The 13,024-nt window shown below is 39.3% G+C and overlaps 1 protein-coding gene across 6 annotated transcripts in view; it reads left to right on the top strand.

Annotated features, from left to right (window-relative positions):
* The first annotated feature begins 3,045 nt into the window (after positions 1 to 3,045).
* Positions 3,046 to 13,024, top strand: part of PTGR1 (prostaglandin reductase 1) — a 33,017-nt gene continuing 23,038 nt past the window's right edge. Inside the window, exons 1-6 of one of the 6 annotated variants that reach the window (XM_014074218.2) lie at positions 3,140 to 3,264; positions 4,675 to 4,884; positions 5,525 to 5,640; positions 7,166 to 7,211; positions 7,869 to 7,928; positions 9,142 to 9,309. In XM_014074218.2, the coding sequence (XP_013929693.2) occupies positions 5,535 to 5,640; positions 7,166 to 7,211; positions 7,869 to 7,928; positions 9,142 to 9,309 (380 nt within the window). In that variant the 5' untranslated portion in view covers positions 3,140 to 3,264; positions 4,675 to 4,884; positions 5,525 to 5,534. Of the gene's footprint in view, positions 3,095 to 3,115; positions 3,265 to 3,360; positions 3,489 to 4,674; positions 4,950 to 5,524; positions 5,641 to 7,165; positions 7,212 to 7,868; positions 7,929 to 9,141; positions 9,310 to 13,024 lie in introns of those variants that run through there. The other 5 variants (XM_014074216.2, XM_014074220.2, XM_014074219.2 and 2 more) reach the window with 5 other exon arrangements.

Below are 13,024 nucleotides of genomic sequence, written 5' to 3'. Positions count from 1 at the left end.
CTGGTCAAAAAGATACTCGTGTATGTTAAAATGATTGAGATCTGCCAAACAGTATTGGCATTGCGGGGCCGACCAATCAATCCCCCACCCCACCCCCGCAACCCATTTTCAGAAAATTTTAATCCTTGGTTTCCTTGAAGAATTTAACAGCTGAAATATTTTTGCATGCTTTTGCTTCTGTAAAGGTTTATCCTTTTTAAAATGGCAGAGATGATTTAGGAATCAAGCAGCAGGAATAGACATTGTTGGACCTAAATAAACCCCAGTGCTATTAAGTAGGATCTTAAAAGTATTAAAACTTTCAGAGCAACAGTGCTACTACCAAATAACCCAGACACTATTGGAAATGCAAACAGGTTCATTAGTGTAAAGTTGAATGAGTTGTAAATTATGTGAAACCATATGTGGGTAAGTAATTTTTTACACTGTAAATAAGACTAATAGATCTTTTTTACTTGTCAGGACTTCTTTCCACATGGGCTTTTTGCCATATACTTTTTTGTCTCTCCTTAGCATCATCTTATATTGATTTATTATAAAACAAATAAATATTCTATATTTCCTATGCTCCTTCCCACAGTGTCTCTTCCACATAACTCCTTTGTTCCTGTTCGCCTTCATGTTTTTTCGCTCTGGCCAAGCTCCCACCTATCATGGTGCTAAAAAGTTTTATGAATCTTTTTGAATTTTCAATTTCAATTCACAAGTATCACACAAAATATGATCTGTCCTACCCACAAATCCTAAAACTATATAAAGAAAACCCATTTAAACAAATGAATCAAAAGTGATCTAAAGCTATAGATTTGTGTGTGGCTAAAGTACGTGAACCTTTGATAGGTAGGAAATCTTGAAAATATAAGCACCAATGCATCTGGAAAGTGCTAGATTTGGAAAGGATGTGAGATATTCCACATAAAGGAAGACAATCTTCAAGGTGTATATGGTGTTTATCCACAAATTGTGTTCTTTAGGGCTGCTTCAGTTTTAAATGACATTATTATAAGACCATTCTTGTGACTACTTGATTTAAAATGGCATTGTTAATTGTATCTGTTTCTTTGATTCAAATAGTGCCTTACAGCGTGGGAGTCTATTATACCACTGTTGCAAGAAAAGACTGAGACCAAATAAGCAGTAGCTTTTTTTCTGAATTTCTTCCCTGCACCACGGACATTCACCAAATGCCCAGAATCATTACCACTAATTATACTGAAGATTTACTATACACCTTGATGTAGGATTTTTTTCCCTCTCTTGGAGGAACACCAGGTGTGCTATTTCTGAACTGTACATTTTTTTGCCACTTTTTAACCAAGCCACCTTGAACATTCTTACTTTGGATGATGGAAGTTAAAACAAGAGCACTTTTTTTTCTCTCGGACCACTTTATATTAAATGAAATTGATGAATGAAACACTAAAATCATAATAAAAATAAAGACTCTTAAATGCAAGGTGCCAACTTGCCCTTCCTTTTTGTTATTGATCGTGAAACAAGCATCTTTAAGCCATCCTGATTTTGCTTCCCTTCACATATAGAAAGGGAATATTATTGATGTAAGATACCTGTTGGATTCTGTAGCATCTCTTTAATGTGAGCTTTTTGTGCAGAATGGGAAATATTTAATTTAATGTAGAAACAAGAGTTGCTATGGTCTCCATATAATATATTGGAAATGTATAGAATATTTGTAAAATAATGTTTATAATCTAACCTATGGATATGGTGCATACTCTGACTTCAATTTTGGGATGGTAGAGGAAAGAACCTTATGATTCCGAAAGTTTGTATCCAGTATTGTTTACGTTTTTTTTCCTTTAAAAAAAATGGAAAGCCAGGTAATTGCTTGATTTCTCAAAATGTTTGGTTTGTGTGTGTGATAAGCTACTCTCTATGTCATGTCTTGACACTTCTCTCTGTATACCAATGATTGCATCTCAAAAGATCCCTCTGTTAAAGTTTGCAGATGATACAACAGTGATTGGTCTCATTCAGACAACGAATCTGCATACAGATGGAAGGTCTCTATAACTGTCTAGCTTGGCTCTGCGACCAAACAAGACAGACACAGACTTCAACAAATAATTAGAACTGCAAGGGGGCGGGGGGGAATGCTACCAACATGCCTTCCATTGAGGACCTGTATACTGCACAAGTCAAAAAGAGGGTTGTGAAAATATCTACAGACCTGGACACAAATTGTTTCAACTTTATCCTCAAAATGACAGTGTATGACACTGCACACCAGAAAAACTAGACACATATCAGTTTCCATTTGGAATAGAATGGAAGGGAAGGGAAGGGAAGGGAAGGGAAGGGAAGAGAAGAGAAGAGAAGAGAAGAGAAGAGAAGAGAAGAGAAGAGAAGAGAAGAGAAGAGAAGAGAAGAGAAGAGAAGAGAAGAGAAGCTGGAAGGGGCCATGGAGGTCTTCTAGTCCAGGTCCCTACTCAACCAGGAGAAACTATACTATTTCAGATAAGTGACTATCTAGTTTCTTCTTAAAAACGTCCAGTGATGGAACGCCCACGATTTCTGTAGGCAAGCTGTTCCACTCTGTCCTCACTGTTAGGAAGCTTCTCCTTAATTCCAGGTTGCTTCTCTCCTTGATTAGTTTCTGTCCATTGTTTCTTGTCCTGTCCTGCCTTCAGGCCCTTTGGAGAATAATTTGACCCTCTTTTCTCTGTGGCAGCCCTTCAAATACTGGAATACTGCTATCCTGCCGCCCATATTTTTTTCTTTTCATCTACTACAAATATTATTTTAACATAGAAATCTTTTAAAGAAATTGAAGCCAGAAGCCCTTCACAGAGCTGCACAGCCAGGAGAGATCTATGGCCATTTTTGTGATCATAAACCTGGATTGCTTCATTTTGCTGACAGCAAAAAACGCCCCAGGGAGATAATGTGTTTCAAAGGTCTCAAAAATTTTATAGCTCCCTTAATCTGTAAGGCCGATCTCCTTTACAAAGGGAGTTAATGTTTAAACGAGGCGGGTCTTCGTTTTGATACGGGACGTTGGCAGAATACACCCGCCTGCAAAAAGGCCCGGGGAGCAGATAAGTTACTTCTAGAGCCTCGCCTTTCCCAACAGGTTGGTAACTGCGTAGCTTTGAGGGGCGGTTTTGCGCCAAGTGGTTGCATAAGAATTTAAACGGTTATCAGCCAACTCGCTTCCCAAATCCGAGCAGTTGACAGAAAGGAGAAGGAAGCGATTCGCTTCGGGAATTTGCACAATAGGATTTGCTTCGGGTGGCCGCGCAGGTTAGTCGATTGAGCCGCGGGGATCCGGGTGAGCGGCGGACTGGAACAATAGACATAATCAGATGCACAGAATCGGAAGAGAGCTTGTAGGTCATCTAGTCCAACCCCCAGCCCAAGCAGGGAGAGCCCCTACACCATTTCTGACAGACGATATCGCTTTCATTTGGGAAGTCCTATGACAGGAGATTAAATATGTCGGGCTAAGTAGCTCTGAAATACAGGAGGTAAATTTATCAAATGTTGGGGGCGGGTGTGTGTGTCAAGTGATGAATAGAAATGCTCTTAAATGTTAAATTTAAAGGTTAAAAGTTAGCGTGACTTACTGGTTTAGTAGCTGAGACACTGAGCTTGTCGATCAGAAAGGTCGGTGGTTTGAATCCCTAGGACAGGTTTTCTGCGTGAGCAGGGGGTTAGACTAGTTGACCTCCAAGGTCCCTTCCAACTCTTTTACTGTTTACTGTTTTATGTATGTATTGGGGGAGGGGGGTTGATCTAGAAAACCAAACACTTGCACTATGAAAATAAAATATTGCAGTGGGAAAATCACATGAACTTTTAAATTGGGGAGCAATTTCTAAGTCATTATAATTGGCAATGCCGTTTTTTTTTTATTTCAGTCCCACAAAAGAATATGTTTTAAACTTTCAAAATGAATGGCTTTAAAAGATTTCATTACTGGATTCAGAGGGGGCTGATCTTTAGGGGAGTGGGTATAGGATTGCACCCTAAACTGGAGAAAGCTAAGCAAGTATTAAAAGTAACAAAATCTAGGAGAAATAACTGTTGAAATTAACGATGAGTTTGCAAATCATAGGAAACTGCAGATTAACTTTGATTTAAAAAAATATTTTGACTTTTTGAATAAAATAAAATAGACTGCAGATTAACCCTGGTTCATTGAGTATGCCACAATTTGCTTGATTCACAAATCGCACTAAGCCATGAATTAGAAGAAACAGCTGTGGTCACAGAATGCTAATCTGTTTTTTTAAAAAATTCTATTAACATAGTTATGTTCAAATCATGATGTATGTTGACTTCTGATCATTTGGACTTAACACACATGGAGTTACTCATGGAGGAACACCACCGTATTTCTCTCTCATTTATCTTCACCAGTGACTTTTTGTGTGGTGGAAAGTAATGTTGGGCATGGAGTTGCATGCAGTGGTGGGATTCAATTTTTTTTACTACCAGGTCTGTGGGAGTGGCTTGGTGGGTGTGGCTTGGTGGGCGTGGCAGGGGAAGGTTACTGCAAAATCCCCATTCCCTCCCCACTCCACTAACCTGCTTTCCAGCTCCGTTCTCCTGTTCAGGGCAACAAAAGAAGATCAGCTGGGAGGCAGCGGGGGGGGGGGGGGGGCAGCCTATTTGCCAGTTCTCTGAACTACTCAAAATTTCTGCTACCAGGTCTCCAGAACCTGTCAGAACTGGCTGAATAACACCTCTGATGCCGTCATATGAATATATTGCCCAGAGATTTTATAGGCTTTGAAGAAAAATCAGACAACGAACTAATGTTCCTGAGGCTGTTACTAATATACATGCAAGCAGGGATTGAATGCACTTGATCTTTTCGTTTTATCAGCTCTAACTGTATACAAGTAGTCCTCACACAAGGTGATTGCATGATCCCGGAACACTGCAAACGTCATAAATATGAGTCAGTTGTCAAGCATCTGAATGTAAGTCATGTGACCATGAGGATGCTATAACGGTCATAAGTGTGAAAAATGGTCGCAAGTTACTTTTTTCAGTGCTGCTGTAACTTGAACGGTGACTAAGGGAGCTGTTGTAAGTCAAGTACTACCTGTATTTGTAAGGGGCATGTGTTGTGAATTGGATTGTCCTCTGCCTGCACTGTGGGCATCTATTGTTCTAGAAATAATAAAACAAATCTGGGACTTTCTGAGTGAAAGGTATTGCCAGCTTTGGCCAGGAGAAAAAAAAATTCTTGGGAATCTAAACTTCAGGAAATCACTGCACTAAAGGAGAAACAAGAGCCATGGTGGTGCAGGGTTAGAATGCAGTATTGCAGGCTGACTCTGCCCACTGCCTGCAGTTTGATTCTCTCTGGCTCAAGGTTGACTCAGCCTTCTGTCCTTCCGAGGTGGGTAAAATGAGGACCCAGATTGTTGGGGACAATATGATGACCCTGTAAACCTTTTAGAGAAGGCTGCAAAACACTGTGAAGCGGTATATAAGTCTTAGTGCTATTGCTATTGCTTTAAAGCGGCCAAATTCTTATTTAATCATTCAGGCTGTGTACAATGGTGAAGGCAAAGGATTGGACCCTGAAGAAGCATTTTGAAGGGTTTCCTAAGCAGAGTGACTTTGAATTAATAGAGAGAAACCTACCAGATCTAAAGGATGGAGGTAAGAGGAATCGCTTGATTGTGCATTTGTATTACACGTTCCCCATGTCAACAAACTTTGTCCTAGTGTTTTTTTAAAGATGCATATCTTGCAGAAAACATTAAATATATTACACTAAGAAAAGTGTTTTGAAAAATTGCATGATGACAAGTGCCTTCAAAGATTTAATTTAGAAGGCATATAAATCCTGAAAATTCATATATGTTGACTTTTTAAAAAAAAGTTCACAAATGAATGTGGAAACAGTACAAATGAAGTCAAGATTGGAAAATGAGAAACTATATGTGTTAGATCGGGTAATGGAAAGGCACACACAGGCTAACGGTAACAACAGCTCTTTATTAACTCAGTAGCAACTATGTATAATCCAGCGAACATTGAGTCTGACAGCAGCCCTTTTATAGAGAGCTGTCAGACCCTTCGACCAATGAGATTAAACCTCTGTTCCCACCGGAACAGACGACCTTGGTGGAAGCCATTATAGCTGAAGCTAGTATCTAACAATATGATTGACCGCTGATCAATTAAATCCTAGGCCGAGAATGTTTGGATGTGAATATATAAAACGGAAGGGTGTTTTCAGTGTTAAGTTGATGAATTTAGAAAATAGGTTTTTGACGTGATCTGCTCTTACATAATTTGGCCAGAAAAATTCATTGAGAAAAACATCACACAACTTAGATGAAAAGAATGCTGTCAGACATGCTTTAATATTTATTCACCCAACTCCAAAATCTCTAGGTTTTTTTGCTCTCCATCCCAGTCTTCTAACTGAATGAATAAACAAATAAAACAAATATTTTGAAATGTGTAAAATGTGAAATGTTGCTATTCCCTTTATTGGTATAATGTATTTCCATTTTTTCTTGTTTTTTCTTAATGCTTGTAACAATAAGAATTTTAACAGAAACATAGTATAAAACTACACATTGTGTATAATTGTAAAATGGCATGGGATAAAGAAACTCTTTCCCTCGTGCACATAATGGCAACTCGAAAAGCATCCCTGGCCTGCTCTTGAGTTGCCAAAGGCAAGGAGGGATGGGAAACTGACAATGCAGCATGGCAGCCACAAACAGAAGCACGCTCCAGGCATATCTTTTTCAAGGCTATCTCCCAGCTTACCCACAGCAGCCAGAGAGGTGTGATCTCTACAGCCCGGGAAAGTGCTCCAGTTGGAGAATGTGATTTATGACACACCCTAGGGGGAGGGGGGAAACAGGGTCATAATTGGATCATAAATTACGTGGGGTCAGAGTTGGCTTCACTTGGGTATGTGCCGTCATGTTGTTTCTAATAAATAACTGGATTTCTTTTGAAGCTTGGCTAGAGATTCATGGTTTAATTAGGGGATTCATTGGAACACTGACACATAGATTGCATTTCCAGATTAGTGCGCTTCTCCGATATTCTGTCCACTCCTTCCTGGTTTCTTTTAAAAGAAAACAGAAGATTATCAAATGATTGTTTTCTCTCCAGTAGTACATCAGCTTGATCTTTCATAATCTTTTCTTCTGTGTTTCAGAGATGCTACTTGAAAGTTTGTATCTCAGTGTTGATCCCTATATGAGGTACTACAGTTTGTTTGACTTTGTGTTTCAATACTAAAACCCCAGTTTATTCTGACCAATGATCTTTTGTCCTAATTATTGTAATTTAGCCATCTCTCAACTGCCTTTTCTCTAGCAGCGGGCAGTATGAAGGCAAATATACATGTCCCAAGGATATACTTCAGAAATGCTATTATTAGATATGATGGATGGCTAAGCCTGCTGTTCTAGCCAAAGACATTTAGCCAAAGCAAATTATACTTGCATATTTTTGTGGTTTCTCATGGTTTGCAGAAATAGAAGATTTAGTCATTGTTTGAACACACCAAAAGGCTTTTGATGTAGTGCAAACAGGTACCTACATTATGTCCTGAAAGAATAACTCCCTCTCCAAATTTGAATTTGTTGTAATTTGTATTGATGTCTAATTATGTACTTTCATGTGACCTAAATAAGCAGCCTCTGCTGCTGAATAAAAAACATATCATAAAAGCCAGGTTCTGCCCTACGTTAATTGTGAAATGAGTTTGACATGAGTCCAAGTTAAATCACTTACATTTATGTCCCTCTGCCCTAATGTGAATTAAGCCTGTCAATCATGCCAGTCATTAATTGGTCCCATGTATTTCTTTAAACAAAAATTCATACATTGTCTTTTGCTTCATTTTTGTTTTGCAGAGCATACAGTAAGAGAGGCATGAAGGAAGGGGACACTATGATAGGGTCTCAGGTTGCAAGGTAAAATCTACCGTGATTTATTTCCTGTTCCACCAACTGCTGGTCTTCCTTTCTTCCAGGTGAAGTTATTGGGCATTGGGCAATAAAATGAAGAGTAAAACAACATTCACATTTGTTTCTGTTTTCTGTTGGAAACAAGTGTGAGTTAAATCAAAGAAATTGTGAAAGGTCCTCATTAAGGCTTCAATATAAAGAATATATATATATATATATATATATATATATATATATATATATATATATATATATATATATATATATATATATATATATATATATATATATATATATATATATATATATATATATATATATAAATGGCTGTGTGTGTGTGTATGTTCCAGCATACCTCTGGAATGCCTCGAGCTTATAGATGACTTATACTCTCTGGAAAAAAATACTATAGGGGTAAGACACCCCTAACACCCATTGGTGTGTGTGTTCTTTAAAATACAGCCTGTTGTGCTTTAAAATGCTTCTACAGTACTGCCGTAAAATGGCTTCTACTGTACAGCACAGTGGAGTTGCCATGGTAACAGCTTCACAGTACTCCACAAGGGGACTCCCTCTGGTAAGGGGGAAAATCCAACGTTAGAAATTATGTTTGGTCCGGACATTTTCACCCTATAAATAAATACCCAGGCAATTGTGGGTTGTCAACTAATAATAAATAATAAGACCTGTCAATTTGATAGACTTCGGGGCTTTGTCTGAATTGAAGAAAACAAATGCATAATTAAGAATATTCCAATAGAATCTACAGTAAAGCAAGCTGTGTCGTTGGCGTTGTTCCAAGGATACCTGAAAAAACATTAACAAAGATTCAGTGGGAAAAACTGATAAAAGTAATAACATCAAGATCTGAATGTATGCAAAGTTCTTCATTGATATTGAAAATATTCCAATTCAGGGACGATGACTGGCTTCTCTTCTGGGGCCTCTTCTCAAATAATGGAAGGAAATGCTGCTTTAGATATTTCAAATCTATTCAGGGCTTTATAGAATAATAGGAATGCTTTGAAATATGGCCAGAATGTTCTCATGGCACTCTTAACATAAAATTTCCCTGCAATGATTTAGTGTCAGATTGTGAGTTACACTGCTCCTTCATAGAGGTTGAGACAAAATTATTAAAAACTGGTTATGTGTTTGCAATTTGTTTGCAAGTTTCTTTGTTGACTAGTATAACTAGGTACCTGTGTTCTTTTCAAAGGATTTTGGAAAGCAGAAATCCTTCATTTCCTGTAGGAATTTTTGTTGTGGCAAATGCAGGCTGGACAACACATTTTATTTCCGATGGTAAAAATCTATCACCACTGCCTCCAAATTGGCCAGAAAATCTTCCAAGGTCATTGGCTCTTGGAACAATTGGCATGCCAGGGTAAGTATACCTTAATCATGTACTTGATGGAAGTGATGTGATGGATTGTAACCCAGTCTTTGAATTCTGCTACATGGGACTTCTGCTGAACATGGTGCTACATAGCCATAAAAGCTAAGGTTGATGGTTCCACAATTGAAGCCTATGTGAAAAATACCTTTTACCTGGGAAAGGTACTGTATGCCCTTAAGTATTCAGAGGATGTCAGCCTAATTCTTCATTCCCTGATACCTATGCAGGATCCCTGAACATCAGTATGACCAGAAATGTCTTTTTGAGTCCTAACCAAGTCCCATGGCCCACCTGAGTGTGTTTATTTTTTATTTTCTTTTTAAAAATAATTTAGAGGTTTTTTGCAAAGTAAAAACAATGCAAATTTAAAGGAAAAAAAGGATCTAAAGTAAAAGTGGTAAGTAAACGAAAAAGAAATAAATAACAAAATATAAATATAAATAAATAGCTCCAGACTTTTTTTACAGTAGTTATAATAAACGTATTTATCTTCAGCCTTCTTAAGATTGCATAACAGGTTCCCTCTTTCCATATTCTATCTTTTCTAATCATCTGACCCATATTTCATAAGTTCATTTTTTCTCCTTTCAGCAAAAAGTACAAATGGGGTTTCCGGTCACTAACAGTTGTCAGGCGCAAAGGATCAGGATCGTATGTTAGGTTGCAACATAGAAGATTTATTCAAGCCTACACACAAGCATCCAGTCAATTAACGGTCAGCACTAAATTGGTGCTAGATAAGGTTCAGGGGAATTCTAAGAGGGCTGGATATGGATCATTTGTGGTAATGTAAGGACTCTAAGCTGATGACCTGTTTAACTCCACCCCACCCTAGCTCTGCCTGCTCTTTTACACAACATAGTTATTGCCTTTTCCAAGTCAATTTTGCCATCCCTGCACCTTTTGTTGTCTTTACCAACCATTCCTCCTTTGTAGGTATTTCAGAGTTTTATGCATACAGTATAATAATCTTGCTGCATTTACCATGTATAAAAACAGAGGTCTGTAACTGAAAGGTTCTGGTTCCAACTAAGTCCTAATCTTTACATTTCTTTGTATCGTTGTGTGTATTTGAACCCAAAAATTTCTGGCCTTTTTACAGTTATACCAAGCATGAAAATTTACCTTTCATGGTTTCATATTTCCAACATGTATTTGAAATACCTTTCAAATAGTTTTTCTGGTGTCATATTTCAATGGCATACAATTTTGTAAATATTTTCTTTTACATGATAACATACAGTGAATTTTAGGCCTTTCAGCCACATATTTTCCCATCGATCCATCTTTATCTTATAACTAAATTAAACAAAAAAACTACAGTGTTGAAAAAGAAAATGCCAGCCTCAAACATCAGCTTTATTTCCCAATTTTCCTGGATTTATTTTTAGGTCCGTTCTGCATGGTTCAGTTAAAATGCTGTCCATTAGGCTAGCAGAAAAGGTTATACAGGTAGTCCTTGATTTAAGACCATAATTGAGCCCAACATTTCTGTTCCTAAGCAAGACATTTGCTAAGTGAGTTTTGTCCTGCTTTACGATCATTCTTGCAACAATTGTTAAGTGAATCTGGCTTCCTCATTAACTTGCTTGTCAGAGGGTCACAAAAGATGATCACATGACCCCGGGACCTGTAACCGTCATACATATGAACTTGTTGCCAAGCATCCAGAATTGTGACCCAGGGGATCCTGCAATAGTCATAAGTGTGAAAAAATGGTCATAAGTCACTTTTTTCAGTGCCATTGTAACTTTGAATGGTTGCTAAACAAACTGTTGTAAATTGAGGACTACCTGTGCTGGCAAAAAGCTTGCTTTCCCCACTGCTGATCCCTCCAATGACTCTAATAATCATTCTTCTGTGTTTGTATCACCTGGTGCAGTGATGGCGAACCTTTTTTGGCTCCCGTGCCAAAAGCAGGAGGAGCACAGGGGGGGGTGCATGGGCATGCCACACCCATAATGCTATGTGCGTGACACCCCCCCTGCATGCATGAATGCACAACCAGCACACACACACACGCTTTTGGCACATTTTTTTTTGCCCTCCCCAGGTTCCAGAGGCTTTCTAGGGTTAGGGTTAGGGTTGGGGTTAGGAGAGGCCTCAGGAGCTTCCCAGAAGGCTCTGGAGGGCAAAAAACGGACCTATGGGGAACCCGGAAGTTCGGGAATGGTGACTTCCAGTTTGTCCGTAAGGCCGATTTTCGACCTCCGGAGCCTTCAGGAGGCATGCATGCTGGCCAGCTGACAGGGCAATGCCTCGTGTGCCCTAACAAATGGCTCTGTGTGCCACCTGCGGCATGCGTGCCATAGGTTCGCCATCACAGACCTGGGGTTATCTTTTCTGGATAAGGTGTGCTAAGCAAAGTCTTGATAAAACCCACTGGTTTTTCACCCTTCCCATTTTCAAAATGTGACCATCTGCCCAACAGCAGCACTGCGTGGATGGGTGAATGGTTTTTACAGATGTCTTGATTGGTCGATTTAGCCTTCTGTTAAAAACAGTCCCTCCCCAGCTTAAGGAACCATTGAGCCTGTCTACTAGACCTTACCAGTAAAGGGGGAGAGAGTCTTTACAGTGCAGCTTCCACAGGTGACTCTCTTAGCTGATTTTCTGAAAAAATATTCAACCTCTGTCAAAGCAAAGTCACCTAGAATCTGATTGCCAACACTCTGAGAAAGGCAGCTCTTCTGCTTTACTGCGCAGCTTTGTCTATACTTTCCCCCAATAGAAAAAAAAAGATGGGTGATAGAAGTTAGTATTTGAGACACAAGGAGGGGTGCCACCTCAGCCCCCAATAGACAAGAGATATGAGGTGGACCTCTCATATTTTCCCGTATGGTTACTCCATGGTGCCACCTACAGGAGAAATGGGGAAGCATCTCAGATTTCACACAAATTGAAATAGTTTTGGGCTTTTACTAGCAGAAAGAGGAAACACTAATGTAAAGCTGGAACAGCTACATGTGATTTAAGATTTAGCTTACTGTCAGGCTGGGGCCAAAATGAAGGCAGTGACTCACAGTAGCAAGAATACCTTGCTAGGACATGTTTGTGTCCGGATTAGGTGCAAGTTGAGAAAGTTTTTTAGAAAATGAAATTCTAAGCGGCTGCATTCCAATTGTTGGAAGTTGACCAGTGGTGGGTTTCACATTTTTTTAGAAACTCTTCTATAGGTGTGGTCTGCTTTGTGGGAGTGGCTTGCCAGCCATGTGACTGGGTGGGAATGGCTTGGCAGTCATGTGACTGGGTGGGCGTGGCCAACTTGTAAAATGTGATGAAACTCATTTAACAACGCTCTTGCTTAGCAATCAAAATGTTGGCTCAGGAACTCTGGCATTGAAGTGTGCAAATCTTAAAGTTGTCAAGTTATAAGACCCTTGTACCCCCAACCTTTTAGAAAAAAACCCCCAGGGGTGTTCAAACTTGACAGCTTTAAGACTTGTGGACTTCAACTCCCAGAATTCCTCCTCTCGCTCTTCATCTTGATGATGTGCAGACGGGCAGGCGGAGGGAGCTGGAACCGCTTCTTATCGGCACTGTAGATTTGTGGAACCTCTTCTATAGAAGAGGTTAGAACTGGCAGGAACCCACCCCTGAAGTTAACCCACCTGCCCACAGAATGGCAGACATAGGTAATGTGATGGAGGGAATCTGAGAGGGTAGATAGATCCTGGCTAAAAACTGGTTAATATATTCAGGA

Source organism: Thamnophis sirtalis, unplaced genomic scaffold (genome assembly GCF_051295495.1).
Source record: "Thamnophis sirtalis isolate CommonGarterSnake01/CBP01778 unplaced genomic scaffold, rThaSir2_p1.2 scaffold_5, whole genome shotgun sequence".
Taxonomy (NCBI): domain Eukaryota; kingdom Metazoa; phylum Chordata; class Lepidosauria; order Squamata; family Natricidae; genus Thamnophis; species Thamnophis sirtalis.
This window is presented reverse-complemented; position numbering and strand designations above follow the sequence as displayed.